The sequence below is a fragment of the Hypanus sabinus genome, chromosome 11 (assembly GCF_030144855.1).
Source record: "Hypanus sabinus isolate sHypSab1 chromosome 11, sHypSab1.hap1, whole genome shotgun sequence".
NCBI lineage: Eukaryota > Metazoa > Chordata > Chondrichthyes > Myliobatiformes > Dasyatidae > Hypanus > Hypanus sabinus.
In genome coordinates, this window is record NC_082716.1 from 50,106,817 (window position 1) to 50,124,379 (window position 17,563).

General features: G+C 37.2%; 1 protein-coding gene across 4 annotated transcripts in view; it reads right to left on the reverse strand.

The window, feature by feature from the left end:
• Positions 1-2,293: 2,293 nt before the first annotated feature.
• The window catches only part of LOC132401940 (uncharacterized), a 71,907-nt gene continuing 56,637 nt past the window's right edge, over positions 2,294-17,563 (reverse strand). For 2 of the 4 annotated variants that reach the window (XM_059984311.1, XM_059984310.1), the window contains exons 7-8: positions 12,122-12,491; positions 2,295-6,013 (exon numbers count right to left, since the gene is read on the reverse strand). In XM_059984311.1, coding sequence (XP_059840294.1) covers positions 5,854-6,013; positions 12,122-12,491 — 530 coding nt within the window. In that variant the 3' untranslated portion in view covers positions 2,295-5,853. Of the gene's footprint in view, positions 6,014-12,121; positions 12,492-17,563 lie in introns of all 4 variants that reach the window. The other 2 variants (XM_059984312.1, XM_059984309.1) reach the window with 2 other exon arrangements.

A 17,563-nucleotide genomic window follows, 5' to 3' on the forward strand; every position in this document is an offset into this window, starting at 1 on the left:
GAGGAATATTAGTCAATGGCAGCCAACCAGAAAAGTCACCCTTTTATTCCCACTCGCTGCCTCCTGGCTGTCAGCCATTCCTCTATCCATGCCAGTATCTTTCCAGTAAGTGCAGCACCTTATCAAATGCCTTCTGAAAATCCAAGTAAATGATATCCACTGCCTCTCCTTTGTCCACCCTGCTTGTTTACTTCCTCAAAGAACTCTAACAGATTTGTTAAGCAGGATTTCCCTTTACAGAAACCAAGCTGACTTTGTAGTGTCAGGACTCTGGGATGTAGTCCATCTGGTCCAGGTGACTTATCCACCTTACGACCTTTCAGTTTGCCCAGCAATTTTTTCTTTTGTTAATAGCAATGGCACACATTCCTGCTCCCTGACACTCATGGACCTTTGGTACACTACTAGTGTCTTCCATAGTGAAGACTGATGCAAAGTACACATTAACTTCATTGCCATTTCTTTGTCCCCCATTACTACTTCACAGGCATAATTTTCCAGTGATCCAATATCAACTCTCAGTTCCCTTTTACTCTTTATATAACTGAAAAATCTTTTAGTATCCTGCTTTATATTATTGGCTAGTCTTCCCTCTTATTTCATTTTTTCTCTTCTTACAGCTTTTTTAGTTGCCTCTGGTTGGTTTCTATGCAGTCCTTGATTCCCCTTGTCAGCCACAGTTGACTACCCCTGCCACTTGAGAACTTCTTCTGTGGGTCATTATCTATCCTACAAACTATTTGTAAGGAACTTCAGCCAACTCTGCTCTGCCGTCATCCCTGCCAATATCCTCCTCCAATCCACCTGGGCAAGCTCCTCTCTCTCAGGCCTCTGCAATTCCCTATATTCCATTGTGATACTGATACATGTGACTTATGCTTCTCCCTTTCATATTGCAGTCTGAATTGAATCATATTATGATAAAGTGCTCAAAAGCTGGTTAGACTACAAGACCATAAGACACAGAAGCAAAATTAGATCATTGTCTGCTCCACAACTCTATCATGACTGTTTTATTATCCCCCTCAACCCCACTCTCCTGCCTTCTCCTCATACCCTACAAGAACCTATCAAACTCGACTTGACCTCCACAGCTGTCTGTGGCAATCATTTCTACAAATTCACCACCTAAAGAAATCTCTTTTCATTTCTGTTCTAAAGGGAGAAATTCCACCTCATCTCTGTTCTAAAGGCATATCCTTGTAAGGGTATCCTTGTATTGTTAAAACTGGACTTTAAAATTACCTGATAAAGATGTAGAAGATTAGGAGGAGTATGCCAGAGAGTGAGAAAAGGCACTTAAACAGAATTACTCAGGATGGGGAAGGGCATTGAATGATGTTGTGTTTTTGACTCCACTGCATCAAACAGTTATTGTCTGTCTTACTAGACTGGGCAATTCCAGTGTGGCGGGAGCAACCCTTCAACATTATCCAAACACTGCTCTTTAACAATTATACTCTCAACCAAACCAAATAATGCTGGTTATAAAATTTAATTTGAAGATAAATAATGCCCACAATGTTACTTTCATGAGATAAGTGGAAATGATGTATGTTTGGGCAGGTGGTTACCTTTCTTTCTTGCATCTTTGGTGGGTTACTTGGGAGTTGGGGTCAAGAGTGTTAACAACTCAACTGCAGTGGATGATGGCCTCATCATACTCAGCTGCAGCCATAATTTCAAGCAAGTATAATTTTCATATATATTAATGCTGGAAAATGGAAGACAGATTAGCATTATGAAAATACGTTCTTCAAAACTATCTAGTACAGAAGGATTTTTTTTTTTTTAACAGCGATGATGCTGGAATATAAAGCAAAAAAAAACGAACTGCTAAAGTAATGCCACAGACTGAACAGTACCTTTGCAGGGAAAGTAATTGTTAATGTTTGAGGTGAAACCCCTACATCAAGACTGACAGTAGAGAGGGAGGATACCCAGCATTAAGAGAGGTGGGACATCTATTGGCCCATGTCTCACCCCATTCCCTTCTCCTCTTAATACTGGCTACCTTCTCTTTCCACTCTCAGTCCTGATGCAGTGTCTCAACTCAAAACAACAATTTCCAACCCTCCCCCACAGATGCTGCTTGCTCCATGAAGTTCCTCCAGCTTTTTTTTGCTAGAAATAAAGATGATTGACACATGCAGTACAAGTGATAATTTGTTATTGCTAAAACATCACTTCAAGTACTTTAATAACACTTCAAACTGAACACACAGCAAGTCACAAATGCTCTATTTACAGCCAATTTTTATGAAATATACACCACAAAATAAGCATATGTTTATTCAGTTAAACACTTAGTATAATTAAGCATAAACATATGCTTATTTCAAATTATTATTCTTAAAAAACTAAAATGAGGAATGGCAAAGGCAGAATATGTTCAATTCCTCATGCTACACACAATTACATTCATTTTTGTATATTATGTATAATTAACTGGTCAACTACATTATCACAAGATTTGAAGACAAGATGGTTGTACAATTTTTCTATTACAGTGGTTGATTTAGACCACAACTTTCTAATGAATCATGGAAACACTGGTTCCTCAGCTATAAAGGGATAATTGTAAATCCACAGAGATAAATGTCTACAGTGTATATCATTTTTTTAAAAAAATACATCGCTGAAATATTTAATATTTTGAAGGATATACATTTTATCTATGTAACAACTTCAATTAAGAAACTGTGGCATCATACTATACCTATAGCATTTGAAATAAGCATATGTTTATGCTTAATTACACTAAGTGACTTCCCGGAGCTTTTATTTACCAACAGAGTGAAGGTATATACATCAATAAGAATATTCCTAATTCTTGCTCAGCATTATCCTTTCCCTATACCCAATTAACCTGTGTAATATTTAGACTGTGTTTTAGACTATGAATTAAAAAGAACACAAAGTCCTCAGGGATAATTTTGGTTTTGTGAAGTGGCGTACAGCTTCTTAACACCACTAGATGTCATCAATTAATAACTACTCCACTGAAAAGATTTTTCTTGAGGAGGGCAGAACTGAGACCCAAACCGCAACTTGCCTAACTAAAGAAAACCTCATTAAGCTTTTACCTGCCATCTTAACTATAAATTTTGCAAATATCCTGATAGCTTAAAAGATTCTAACACCAGGAGTATATCATACTAATTAATCCTTTCATGCAGTAGGTATTTAAAATAAGGCTTAAAAAATGTTTATTTTCCACCATAGGCAACACCTGCAGAATTTGTTTAGGATACTTTATCACAAAATGAATGTTTGACTAGTGTTATGGAAGCTTTGAAACAACTTACGAAGATGGGTTTAAAATAATTTACATGCATATTTGGTCATGGAATTCCAAAAATAATATGCTTTAAATGTTCTATGCAGTCATAGATCAATTGGTACTATTTCACAAGTGTCAGTAAATTCTGCAGCATTGTGTAGCAGGGAGAAATCAATATGTTTAAGACAAACAAATAACAGACCAAGTAAATTATAAGCAGTGATGTTCATCACAGATCCATGTAGAAAAACAAATTCTTACGGCGTAGTTCAGAAATAGTACTGTAATGGTTCTTTGACAGAACTTACCAAAATTGTCCAGTATTATTCATCCAGGCTGTATCCAAGGTTTGGTATGGCAATTTGAATGCAGAACAGAAGCAGCTTTGGAGTTGTGGACTTTGCCCAATTCATCATGTGCATCCTTCCCCATCACTGGTAGTATCTACAAGAGGCACTGCCTCAAAAGGGCAATATATATCAAAGGTCTGCACCAGGCCACACCATCTTTTGGAGGCTACCTTTGGATGGAGGTTCAAAAACCCGAAGTCCCACGCCACCACATGAACAGCCACTTCCCTTCAACCATTCAGTTATCAAATTGTCAAAACCCTAATCATTACAGTTAACCACCTTGCAGTGAAATGGACTTTTTCTTTGTTTTTTTTTTGTAAATGTTATGTATGATTTATGCTTAATTTGTTTTTTTCCTGTGAAATATGTGCATCAATAACCAGCTTTGTAGCAGATTGCAGGTTATGTGCTCACTCTACTGGTTTGTGCCATTTCTGGCATTTAATTACCAGCACTCTCTAAAGCTAATTCACAAAGTACCACTTGCTGAAGGGACCATCTCATATATGTTTACTGCATTGAAGGCTAACTTGTAATGGTGCTGACTGATAACATGAAAATTTTAGCCATTTATGTAATTTTATAAATGTACCTTTATGAATTAGCGTTAAGTGAGTTATTTAAATTAAAATTTTATCTAAAGTGACAAAAGAACTCAGAAGCTCAATGCACATACAATAAAAATATTTAAGACCCACTATCCTGATCCCACAAAGAACAATGAGCTGGAATGGCATTGTCATCCTTGTAACCCTTCTTCAAGTCTTTGTTACCTGATGAAGATGGAAGAGTGAAGCAGCCTGGCAGAAGATGAAAGTGTATTTGTCATTTCCTGACAGCACTGCATTTGCTCTTACTTTATATTACAGTTCACACAATAACTTTTCAAGGGTCAACAAAATCAAATTCCAGCATACCTGACTCATCCCAAAGAATGATCTATTTCTATCTCAATTTTCTCTGCAACAACACTATTCGGAATTCTGGCAATCTCACTAAAGCAGTAACAATATTAAAAGTAATTCTAAAGATAGAATCTGTACCGTGAATTAGCCATAGCTGTTGGAAGTTTCACAAGGCACAAAGAACAGATATGGTTGTCAGTGCCAATTATTGTGCATTATATTTCATACTCACCATTGATCTTTGGAGAAGAATTACAATTTTACCGATACTAAAAATCTCCAAACCCTTTTTTAAAATTAGGTCACATGATGTACAAGAAAACATCTGCTGTGTCTTGACAATATCCTATGTTCCTGTCATTTCAAGTCTGCTCTATCCTTGAACGTGCCATGTAATAAATACAATAATGGCCGATAAAGAAAAGCACTGATTTTGATCAACATTTTCCAGCTACTTTAACTCTTTATAAAGTCTTCCATTGGTATTTCATTAAAATCTTTGACTTAATCCACATTTTCTCACCTGAAGTTGTTTACAACACATATTTTTGAGAATTACAATGCACAGATGAGAAATAACTAATTGTAAGTTCTTTACTCCACATTTTACTGCTTCCAGTTTATATGTTCATTGTACAGATAACAAAAACATGTTTTTTTTACCTCTTGGATTAATTACACTAATGTCAATTGAGCAGAAGTGAAGTGTCAAATCTTGATCTGACACAGGACACTTTAGTAATTTGATTACTAAGCAACAGTGGCAAACCTGAATAAAGATTAACTAGACTGTTTCTTGTTTTCTTTCGATCAATGGTCATTTTCTTTTCATGCTAATTTGCACCTCTGTGCACAGGAAGGAATTTTACAAATCTCAGGTAGGATTTGCTATGTTTAGATGAGATTCAGTTAGCTATCTGTATATACTTGTCTGAATAAACAATGATTTTGGTATTTTAACCATTTAACAACACAGTTCATTTGATTCATGTAAACATTTCACATTTTACACTATTTTTGATGTACATTTTATTCTGCAGTACCCATTCACTACAACAAATAAACAATTTTCTAACTATCTAACAAACCCAAGAGATGCCTTCTCTGTTCCATTTTCCAATTTTTTTTTTTACACAGCTGTCCCATTGACGGTTTAATAGAGAAGGGCTTCTGTATAAATTACATCATCATAAAACATTTCTGTAACTATCATTACAGAATTAGAAACACGTGAATAGCATGAACAGACAGAACACAAAAATGTTTTTCACTATTTTGATTAAAAAAATATATAAATTCTGGTCTGCTTGCATTAGGATGCGGACTTTCGTAGTGATTCTCGTAGAAGTAGCTTTATCAAGTTCAAAACCACCTTGATGTTCTGAGGCCCAAATCCATGTGTGATTAAATTATATGGGTGTTCCTGCCACATAAAATTGTTCATGATTGAATCAAGATCTTCAATCACCTTTCTGCAAAAAATTTAAATTAAAAGTTAGTAAGCTTAAAAGTTTTTATCTCCCCTTTTGAGATACATCATTATGATAAATTTACAACAAAATAACTATTTCTCATAGAAAATACAGTGCCTAAAGTAAGAATACATCCCCCCCCCAACCCTCACACCTGGAAGTTTTCATGTTTTATTGTTTTACAACATTGAATCACAGTGGATTTAATTTGAATTTTTTACACTGATCAACAGAAGTAAATACTTTCGTGTCAATGTGAAGAGAGATCTCTACAAAGTGATCCAATTACAAATATATAACACAAAATAATCGATTGCATAAGTATTCAATTTCTCCACCCCCCCCCCCCCCCACTTAATTTGACATACCAAATCATTACTGGTGCAGCCAATTGGTTTTAGAAGTCACATTATTAGTTAACTGGAGAACTTTTCTTGGAAACCTGTATGCAGTCAAGGTGTTTTAATTGATTGTAATAAGAATACACGGGTATCTGGAAGGTCCAAATGCTAGTGAGTCAACATCTAGGCAAAAACACCATGAAGACAAAAGAACACTTCAAGCAACTCTGTGAAAAAGGTTATTGAAAAGCACGTCAGGAGATAGATATAAGAAAATATCCAAGTCACTGAGTATCCGGTGGAGTACAGTTAAGTCAATCTTCAAGAAATGGAAAGAATATGGTACACCTGTAAATCTGCCTAGAGCAGACCGTCCACAAAAACTGATTGACTACGCAAGAAGGGGAATAGTGAGGGAGACCACCAAGAGGCCTATGACAACTCTGTAAAAGTTACAAGTTTCAGTGGCTGGAGAGACTGTGCAAAGAACAGCAGTTGCCCTGGTGCGTTACCAATTGCAGCTTATGGGAAAATGGCAAAGAGAAAGCCATTGTTGAGAAAAAACACACATGAAACCTCAGCTAGACTTTGCCAGTAGGCATGTGAGAGACTCTAAAGTCAGCTGGAAGAAGGTTCTATACTCTGATGAAACCAAAATTGAGTTTTCTGGCCATCAGATTAAACACTATGTTTGGAGTAAGTCAAACACGGCACATCATCAAAAACACACCATCCCTTCCGTGAAGCATATAGCCATGTAAGTACCAATAACATGGGCAGCAGCAAGGATGATACCTTGCATAGGAACTTTAGGGAGATTGGTAGAAAGCTAAACAGCTGGATTTCCAGATTTTAATCTTTGGATTACTACTAATGTCATGTGCTAGTGAGTTGAGAAATATGTGCAGAGTCAATTAGAAGAGAAAAAAAATACAGGATCCGGTTTTGGGATTTCAGAAGGCCAGGTGACATACCCAACAGTGGGATACTGGCTGAAAATTGTGGGGCTTGAGACCACAATTCATTATGCTTTAAGATCATTGTGAGTATGGATAAAATTGTATCTTGTGGTAACGTACTAAATTGGGGGAGGGCAAATTTTGACAGGACAAAACGGAAGCTGATGGAGAGTTGACTGGATGCAGCTGCTGTCAGACAAAGCCACATCTAATACATGATAGTATCAACAGCAACTGATCAAAGTTCAAAGATAATAAAAGGTATTATCAAAGTACATATATATCAACATATACAACCTTGAGATTCATTTTCTTGCAGGCATACTCTACAAAATCTATAGAATAGTAACTATACAGGATCAATGAAAGGCCAGCCAACTAGGGTGTTCAACCAGAGTGCAGAAGACAACAAACTGCAAATGCAAAAATAAAAAATATGCAATAAATATCAAGAATATGAAATGAAGAGCCCTTGAAAGTGTGTCTATTAGTTGTGGGAACATTTAAAAGATGGGGCAAGTGAAGTTGAGTGAAGTTCTCTCCTTTTGTTCAAGAGCCTAATGGTTGAGGGGTAGTAACTGTTCTTGGACCAAATGATCAAAGTTCAGGATCAACAAGTTCCAGTAAGGAGCAAGACAGAATGGTAAAGTAAGGGAAACTTGGATGACCCAGGAGGTTGTAAATTTAATCAGGAAGTAAAAGGAAGCACACACAGGTTTAGAAAGCTAAGATCAGACTGAGCCTTTGAACAATATAAAGATAATTGGAAAGTGCTCAAGCAGGCGATTAGGAAGGCCAAAACGAGCCATGAAATATCAAACAACGTCAAGGAGAATTCCAAGGGATTTTATGTTAAGAAAAAAAGATTAACTAAGGAGAGGGTAGGTCCACTCAAGGATAAAGGAGGGAATTTGCCCTTGACCCAGAGCAAATGGCTGAGGTTCTAAATGAGAATTTGGGGGATGGTAAAGGTGGAAAGTGAAGCATGCCAATGTGCTAGCAATTTTTGAGATTAAGGAAGAGGTAGTCCTGGGTCTTCCGAAAAGCATCAAGTTGGATAAATCCCAAGGGTCTAATAGGATATATCCCATTGTACCTTTCTTCATATAATTATAAGCCAGTGAGCCTCATATCAGTGTTAGTGGAACTATTGGAATTATGCACATTTGGTAAGACATGGTCTGCTTAGGGGCAATCAACACAGCTTTGTGCAGGGTAGGTCATGCCATACAAACAATCAAGTTTTTTGAGGACATGACGAAGGAGCTTGGTAAGGGTAAAGCATTGGACATCATCCACATGGACTTCACTAAAGCATTTGTTAAGGTCTCTCGTGATAGGTTGATTCAATCACTTGCAATCCTGTCTGCATAACATATTTCTGCATTCACATATTTTGGTATGACATATCCAAACCACATATAGTATTCCTCTGGAAGATATCATACCTTCTTCACACACACACACAACTTAGTGCTCCTCATCTGGTAATTTCAATGTCATCTCAACAGACCAATGGCTCCTCATCTGATTTGAGAGTTTTATCTTCCCTCAAATCTTCTCTGCAGATAAACATTTCTGACACGCATTTATTGCAGATATAATTTATAAGAGCCCTTATTTCCAAGTTTCAGAAGGATAGATTCAGAAGGAAAATCCAGGATCAAAAGTAACAAATTCTGAGTAGCAAATTCTCATTCACAACGGCATTGTGAAAAGATGTTAAAAACATTCCAATAAAATGTCCTGCTAATGCTAATTAGGAAATACTTAGAAATGCAGGGGAGCTAATTGGTCAACTTTGTGCAAAATGATATCTTGTTATTACCACTGGCAGACATTATAAGGTAAAGATTTCAAAATGTCAAAAGCACTTAGATATCAATTGTTTAGCAATTAGTTTTGTGAGATATCTGTCATTACATTCTTTCTGATAGATCGGTTGAAGTCCTAGTGCCTATACCACAATCACAATTCATGTGACATTATGATATTTTGTTCATTTAAGTATGCTGCTTAACTTATTCTTTTTATGTTCCTGCTGTAAATTGTGATGTTATATTAGGAAAAGGTCTCCAAATATACAATATGAGGGAAAGAAATAATCGACTACAGAGATATTTAAAATGACCAGATATTTAGTAAAAACAGACATCCTCATGAAAAAAGTTATTTTAATTGTCAAGGACTAATTGATTTAAATAATCCTAATGCTCCTAAAAACTAATTGTTTAGAATATTTAATATTTCTTGCAACTGCCTTATGCAAGATGAAGGTAAAGAAAATAAATATGACAGAATATAAATATACTGATGCAAACTGTGCTTTAAAACTAAAACTTAAGAAAAATGTAGTTTGAGTCTTGTTTTACTTTGACCAGGTGTTTAGAAAAAAAACTAAAAATCGCTGCAGGCAGATAGAAACCAATTGCAAGTAACTAATTTATGATGGAGAATGATTGAATCTATGTCTTTCCTAAAATTAATCCAAACTGCATGACATTAGTGTTTATTCCCAATGTAAATATTAAAAACTAGGTGCCAGATTAGAAAGATGAAGGCATATATCTGCAGAATACATTTTATTTAAAAAAGTTATGAATGCTCAGTAAGGGAAAAACAGTATATTTTTTCTATTTTGAATACCTAACATATTGGCATTAGGGAATAGGGTCAGATGATAAGATTAAAGGTAAAATGTTCTTCACTCACCCCCATATGTATTAGTTTTATTTTTCAACTTCCCACTCAAGCCATCCTTAAAAACAGTGAAGGGAAGATTGCAAATATTGTGATACAAGTCTCAAGTTTGTCTTAGATTTTCTCTGGTATTGCAGTGCTGGTCACTCCTGCAAAGGCCCAAACAAAAGCTACCATTCAGACACAACTGAACAAATTTCAACTTATTTAATGTGAGTGGCTGTTATTTCCCAGTCAAACTACCGATGAATAATCCCAATATTGTTAGGGATGATATTGAAACATATAGTATACTGATGCTCTGTTGACTAGAGAGAGATCACCATCTGTCATCCCAAGATCCTGTTTCTTCAAATATGGCCCATGATGAGCTGACTGCAAGATGCCAGTACCTTGCATTTTGCAGTGCCAATTGCAGTGTGAAGAACATCTCAATGAAGTCAGCTACTCAGATGCACTCAGAGAGAAGCCTGGACTACCAGCACAGCCTCACTCTTAACTCACTACCTGTCAAAGATGTCATGTTTGAATATGCTTGACATTGTTATTAACAATGTTTAAGAGTTGGGACCCGACATAAAATAAATACAAAAATAAAGCAATAGAAATACATTTAAATTGACTAGAAATAACTTCTGTTTTCATAAAGCCAATTGCTCACAGTCATATGATTGGGACTGTTGTACTTGAGGCAATTTAGCAACAGATTTATAGATTTGGCTTCTGGAGGGTTACATTGCTGTATTGGACTCCATTAAGGACAACACAGAGGCAGACTATGTCATTGGTTACGAGGTGAAAGATGCCAAGATTAACTCAGATATTTGCTGGAAGCATGGAGAAATGTGGGCAAATCTGAGCTTTATAGTGCTACTTTTGATTTGGAAGATTTAACACATGATTACTGAAAGTGATGTTAATATTTTCCTTCTCTGCACTCTATTTGAATATTGATTATTATTGTCTTACTGTGGGAAAAATCCAGTTAATAAAATTTAGACACCGTGCATTAATACAATGAATTTAGGCAGACATTACAGATTTAAAATCACTGCCCAATGGATGGAATCCAGAAAATTAAGGACAATCTAAAAATGATGAAAATGTTTTGCTTTAAACATTTTCTAGTTATTGGAGAGGATTTCATTTTTATGCAGAACATTTCAATTGGAATCCGCTATGTAGAAGCTGATGGCAAGTTTTGCAGGATGTAACTCAAAGTTTAGCTTAATACTTCCAAGTTCTGATGTCCTTATCTATAATCTTATCATCACATTTGTTCCATCCCATAATCTTTAATTGTTTGAATACTGATAATTGCTCCTCCAAAATACCACATATATTATGTATTCAGAATTTTTTGAATTCCAAAACATTGTATAATGAATTCTGAGAAATCAAAAACCTATGAAAATTAAATTTAACAGAAAAAGGAATGATGAAAACTGTGATGAAGAAAACTGCTGTTTAACATATTCTAAATAAAGTTGAGCAAAAATCCCAACAAGCAACTACAAGGGGCAGAAATAAAAATTTTATGACTGTAAACCCACATAGAATATGATTTACCTAAATTATAAATCAAACAACTACTAGTTCAATTCTACACCTTCAAAGTTTGTACGATCGCCCATAATAGTTTTCAAATTACTGACTAATCAAGGGTATAAATCTTATGGTTAACTTTACACAACCTATCAGGTAAGCAATTTCTTCTGTAAGATGTCATATGTAATAAAACAGATCTTTAGAACATTTCAACCATTGCATTTAACTCCATTTTTCATGCCTGGATTTATTCCATCACTTCAACTGGTGTGACAAAATGGTTCAGAATTTGGACACTATGGAGCAGCAATTAATGGAAACATTTAAGATGGAAGTCTCTTGACAGAATGGAAGAAGGGATTAAAAAAATTCCACTCTCCGCCACTTCTATTAAAAGGGAATTAACTACTATACATCTTTTAAAACTTACCTTCTTAAGGAATACAAATGTCAGTTAAGCTTGGGATTCAAACTCAGGTCCTCCGGATGGTTCCAACATTTAATTCTTATTAGCTAATTAACTTCTGTTGTTCTCAATTAAATAGAGATTACCCACTTGCCTTGCTGCATATATTTCTGATGCTGCAGCTTTTTCTGCCATCATGCTGGCACATTCATCAACAGGAAAGTAGCCAAGGTTCAGCTGGTGAAAGTTTTCTGTCAGTGTTTTTGCCTCTCCCTCACAGAGTCGAGTAAAAGATGTATGAAGGGTTCGGTCATAACCGGTTACAGGTAGATCCAGAAGTTGGCGGATATCAAAGCGGTTATCCCTTCTTAACCTCAGATAGCTTTTAATGACTGTCTTGGACATTTTTTCAGGGGGAATAATGCGCCTTCTAATTTCTCCCTTGGTCACAGGATATTTAACTTTCCTCTTTTTATCATCTGCTGAGGGGAGCAAAGCAGGTACATGGGCGACAACAATTTGTTCTGAAACATAAAGAAAGCATTGTTATATACTTGTTATTATTACTTGATGCATCTTGTACCATGACAATACAAAGAGTCCAATGAAATTAGCAACATTGTCAATTTTTACCATTATTATGTTTTTGTTACACACACAAATTGCTGAAAGAACTCAGCAGGTCAGGCAGCATCTACAGAGAGGCATAAATAGCTGACGTTTTGAGACCCTTCATCGGGACCCATGAGTTCCTCCAGCATTTTGTATGCTTTACTCTGAATTTCCAGCATCTGCAGAATTTCTTTCATCTACGCTTTTGTTTCCCCATCACCATTTCATAGTTGAGACTTTGAAGAAAGTATTTCAGGCCCTCTATTTAGGGTAAATATTAATAATGAGTGGATAGTCATTCAATGATCTCTATGCTTATCATCTCTTTTAGAAAATTATCAATGCATTATTATAATGAGTGATGAAAGAATCAAGAGAGTTTTCTTACAGTTTGAACATACTGTTTATAGTGGTTACTTGAAAACAAACCAAAGCCACTGAGAGACTAAGCCAAGGTATTTGACAATGTATTACGTGCTTCCAAATAATGAATATCCAAATCAATAAAGGTATATTCGATTCCTTATTATGAAATCAGCGAAGGTGAACGATCTTGTAGCGATTTTAAAACTAAATTAGCTATATAGTGGTCTAATAGCAATAATAATGTAACTGAGTGTTGTAATAGCATTCCAATTAGAGATCTAGTTAGTGAAATAACGAATTATAGTCCCGTTCAGACACCTGCTCTTGGTCTTGATGCACACCTGCAACACAAATCCTCTTCTGTCTAGAAATACTTGAATGACTTTTCCCACATTCCATGAGCTTTGAGGGGCTGTGTCATCAAATGTAAGCACAATGTCTCCTAGGAGGAAATTGAGTTTTACATCTGACCATTTCTTACATTCCCATAACTGTAGAAAATACTCTCTGCCTCACCATTTCCAAAACAAGTTCCACAAGTATTGGACCTGGTTCCATCTACAATGAGCATAAACCTCTTCCTTTTGAACCATCCTGGTGGTAAGGATGGTGAGGTTTTCAGAAGCAACAGCTGCTTGGGAATTAGTGCTTCCAAATCACTGGGATCAAAGGATGTTTTAGTACTTGGACAACCACTGATGATAGCCTCTACTTCACAAAGGACTATATGGAAAACCATCTTTGTCAAGATTCTGTACGTTCATGGTGGAACTGAGGACCTTTTGCACTGACTTTATCAATCTTTGACATGTTCTCTAAGGTATGAACCAGGCAGGGAGTTAAAAATCCACTTAAATCCTTTTTGAAGAAGGAGATCACTGATTCGTGAATGATTCCACTTCTCAATGGCTTCTTGTAACTCACGTTCAGCTCTATCAAAGTTTGTCGCATCAGAGTGCAGTTCACGAACCTGTCCTCATCTTGCTATAAAGCGTTGAAGTGCATTAACAAAGGAATCTATGTCTAAAGAAGACGGCACTTCAATGTGAACAGTTTGTATAGCCAGACATATAAAGATGACCCCATACCTCTTACTGTACTCTTTCTGATGTTCACCTCAAAAGGTCAAAAGTAGTCCACTCCTACACATGTAAATGGAGGTTTATTTGATGAAACCCTGCCACATGCTGGCATCCTAGTACTGCGTGCAACTGTTGACAAACAACATTCATAGACAGGATTCTTCTTATGGCTCTACTAGCACACCAGTAAACCAGTATTTTTGGTGCAACCTGGATGACATGTGGCTTTGGCTACCATGTCCAACTTGATGTACATGCCTCAGAATGAAGTCTGAGACATTAAGATCCTTTTCCAGTTTTACAGGATGTTTAGACTCTTCAGGTATAGCTGCCCTACTAAGCCATTCACCAACTCTCAAGACATCATCTTCAAGTAATGAATTGACCTTGAAATATGGCTGATGCTTTTCATACTTTCTCCCCTTTGAAAACTTGGGAAAACCCAATGATCTCCGTTTTAGCCTTTCTAAGCTCCTCCACTCAGAGACAATCTGAACTTTGGAACTCTCAATCATTCTCTCCAAAGAATACTCTTGTTGTTCTTCATCCAAGTCTGACAGAGCAAGAGTGATGTTCACTTGCTTCCTCTTTCTACAAAGAAACAAGAGCAGGTTCCTAATTCGATGGATCCAGGCCACTGTCTTCTTCAAGTGGGTCCAAGATGAGAAGTGTCCACCTCCTTTTCAATCTGCATGGAATTCATTGCAACCCTCCTCTTGACCTCTGGATTATCTAGCAGAAGTTCACCACAATAATTGGGATTCACAGGCCATTGCTTTTAGTCTGAAGAAGATACCGAGGCCTGTCACTTATTGCTCATTTTTCAGGAATGCTTTCACCTTCAACCCTTTCAATGCATATGTCATATTGAGATGTTTTTGAGACCTAAGAATTTCTGAAACTACGTTTACAATGAATGTTGGAACCTAGCAGTTTAATTCTTGCAACACACACAAAATGCTGGCCAGACAACACTTATGGAAAAGAGTAAATAGTTGACGTTTTGGGCCAAGACCCTTCATCAGGACTCATTCTTGATATACTTCAGCACAGTGTGCAGGCCTCCATTAGTCTCAATAAACCATGGATTTGTACCTTGGAAAGTTTCCAGGGCACAAGGCTGGGCAGTGTTTTTTTTTAATGGAAGACCAGCAGCTGCCCAAGCTACAAGTCTCCCCTCTCCATGTCACCGATGTTGTCCAATGGAAGGGTATTAGGACCCATACAGGTACCTGCGTCTTTGCAGAGCAATGTGTGGTTAAGTGCCTTGCTCAAGGATACACACGCAGCCTCAGCCAAGGCTCGAACTAGCAACCTTCAGATCACTGGACGAACGCCTTAACCACTTGGCCACGCACCAACACACTTCAGCACAAAAGCTCTATCAGTCCAAAACACTGAGTCCTGAATCTACATGTGCAACTCCTTCCTCTACAATGTGTCCATATAGCTTGCCATCATAGCAGTGATGAGCTCCATATGAGAGATGGAAACTGACTTCAATGGAGCTAGCCTAGATTTTCCCATGATAAAAGCACCATGCACCTGATAGGGCCTGTTGTGCAACAATAGATAGGTCACTGCTCCTTAGCCATCTTTGCTTGGATCTGTGAAGTGGTTCAACTGTACAGTAGTAACTTCTCCAAAATACAGGGGTTTCGAACACCTAACAACCCTGGGGTCTTCCAGCCAGCTTGTCCACACGTGACCAACAGATGTTGATAGTGTCATCCCAGCCAAATCCTTTCTTATATGGATCTTGTAGGATATTCTTAGCAGATAGCACCATTGGACTTAAGATTCCTAAAGGGTCATAGATGGAAATAACTGTGGAGAGGATCCCCCTTCTCGTGAGTGGTCTAACTTGGATCATGATCTTAAACTTGAAAGTATCAGCCTGAGTGCACCATTGAACACCCAGTACTATCCTCACTGAAGGTAAATCTTGATCCAAAACCAAATCCTTCATGTCTTTGATAGGTGGAGTGGCAGGTAACTTTGAGGAAGTAGTGAGGCTACAGAAGGACTTAAGACAGATTAGAAGAAAGGACAAAGAAATGGCAGATGGAATACAGTGTCAGGAAGTGTATGGTCATGCATCTTGGTAGAAGAAATGAAACAGTTGACTATTTTATAAATGGAGAGAAAATACAAAAAACTGAGTTGCAAAGACACTTGGGAGTCCCTGTGCAAGATTTGATTCACAAAAGGTTAATTTGCAGTTTGCGACACTGGTAAGGAAGGTAGATGTAATGTTAGCATTCATTTCATGAGGACTAGAATATAAAAGCAAGGATGTAACGTTGAGAATTTATAAAGCACTGGCAAGGTCTCACCTGGAATATTGCTGACAAATTTAGGTCCCTTATCTTAGAAAGGATGTGCTGAAACTGGAGAGGGTTCAAAGCAGGTTCACAAAAATGATTCCAAGATTGAATGGCTTCTCATATGAAAAGCATCTGGTGGCTCCAGGCCTATATTCACTGGAATTTAGAAGAATGAGGGATTAGCTCATTGAAACCTATCGAATGGTGAAAGGTCTTGATAGACTGGATGTGGAGAAGATATTTCCTATGGTGGGAGACTCTAAGACCAGAGGGCACAGCCTCAGAATAGAGGAGTCTCATTTTAGAACAGAGATGAAGAGGAAGTTCTTTAGCCAGAAAGTGGCGAATCTGTGGAATTCTTTGCCACAGGAAGCTGTGGAGGGCAAACCTTTATGTATATTTAAGGCAGAGATTGATAAATTTTTCATTGATCAGGGCATGAAGGGAAATGGGGAGAAGGCAGGAAATTGAGGCTGAGGAAAATAAGATCAGCCGTGACAAAATGGCAGAGCAGACTCGATGAACCAAATGGCCTAATTCTGCTCCTACATCTTATTCTAGGGCACTACTCACTGCTGTGCCTGATTCTTTAATGGCTTCTTTTGATTCTGCGCCCTTTTCATTAGAGTTATGCTAGATGCTTACCACTGCATACCTTGCTTGAAAGGCACTTGCTACAATCTTTGCTGAAGTGTCCTGTACACAAACAGCCAAAGCGGATACAATTTTCTTTTAGGAAGGCAAACTTCTCACTATGAGCCCTTTTCTCCAGCAGAGGGCACGAATCCAATGTATATTTATTCCCATAGAACAGACAAGAGTCCATTTCCCTTCCATCAATTCCAGGTTCAGTTATAGCTTTACTTCCCATTGTGGCTACAGAAGTAGCAAAGCTGCTTCCTTCAGCCTTAGAATGAGATTGTGACTTAGTTTTGTTCTTATCTTTGCTTATTGCAGGTGATACAGCATTCTATATATTTCCAATCACCATATGTACAGCAATCTTTACTTGCCTCAACATCAATGAATGTAATTTTATGGTTGTGCATTTCTTGCAGTTTATAGGCTACTGTTCTCTATTTATCCCAAAGTATATAGTGCAATTTCTATATGACAACTAACATATTAGTAGACATGTCCAGCTCGCGCATGTACTGCAATTTTTCCACAACATTGCAACAGCCTCTAAGAGAAAAACTTAAATAAGTT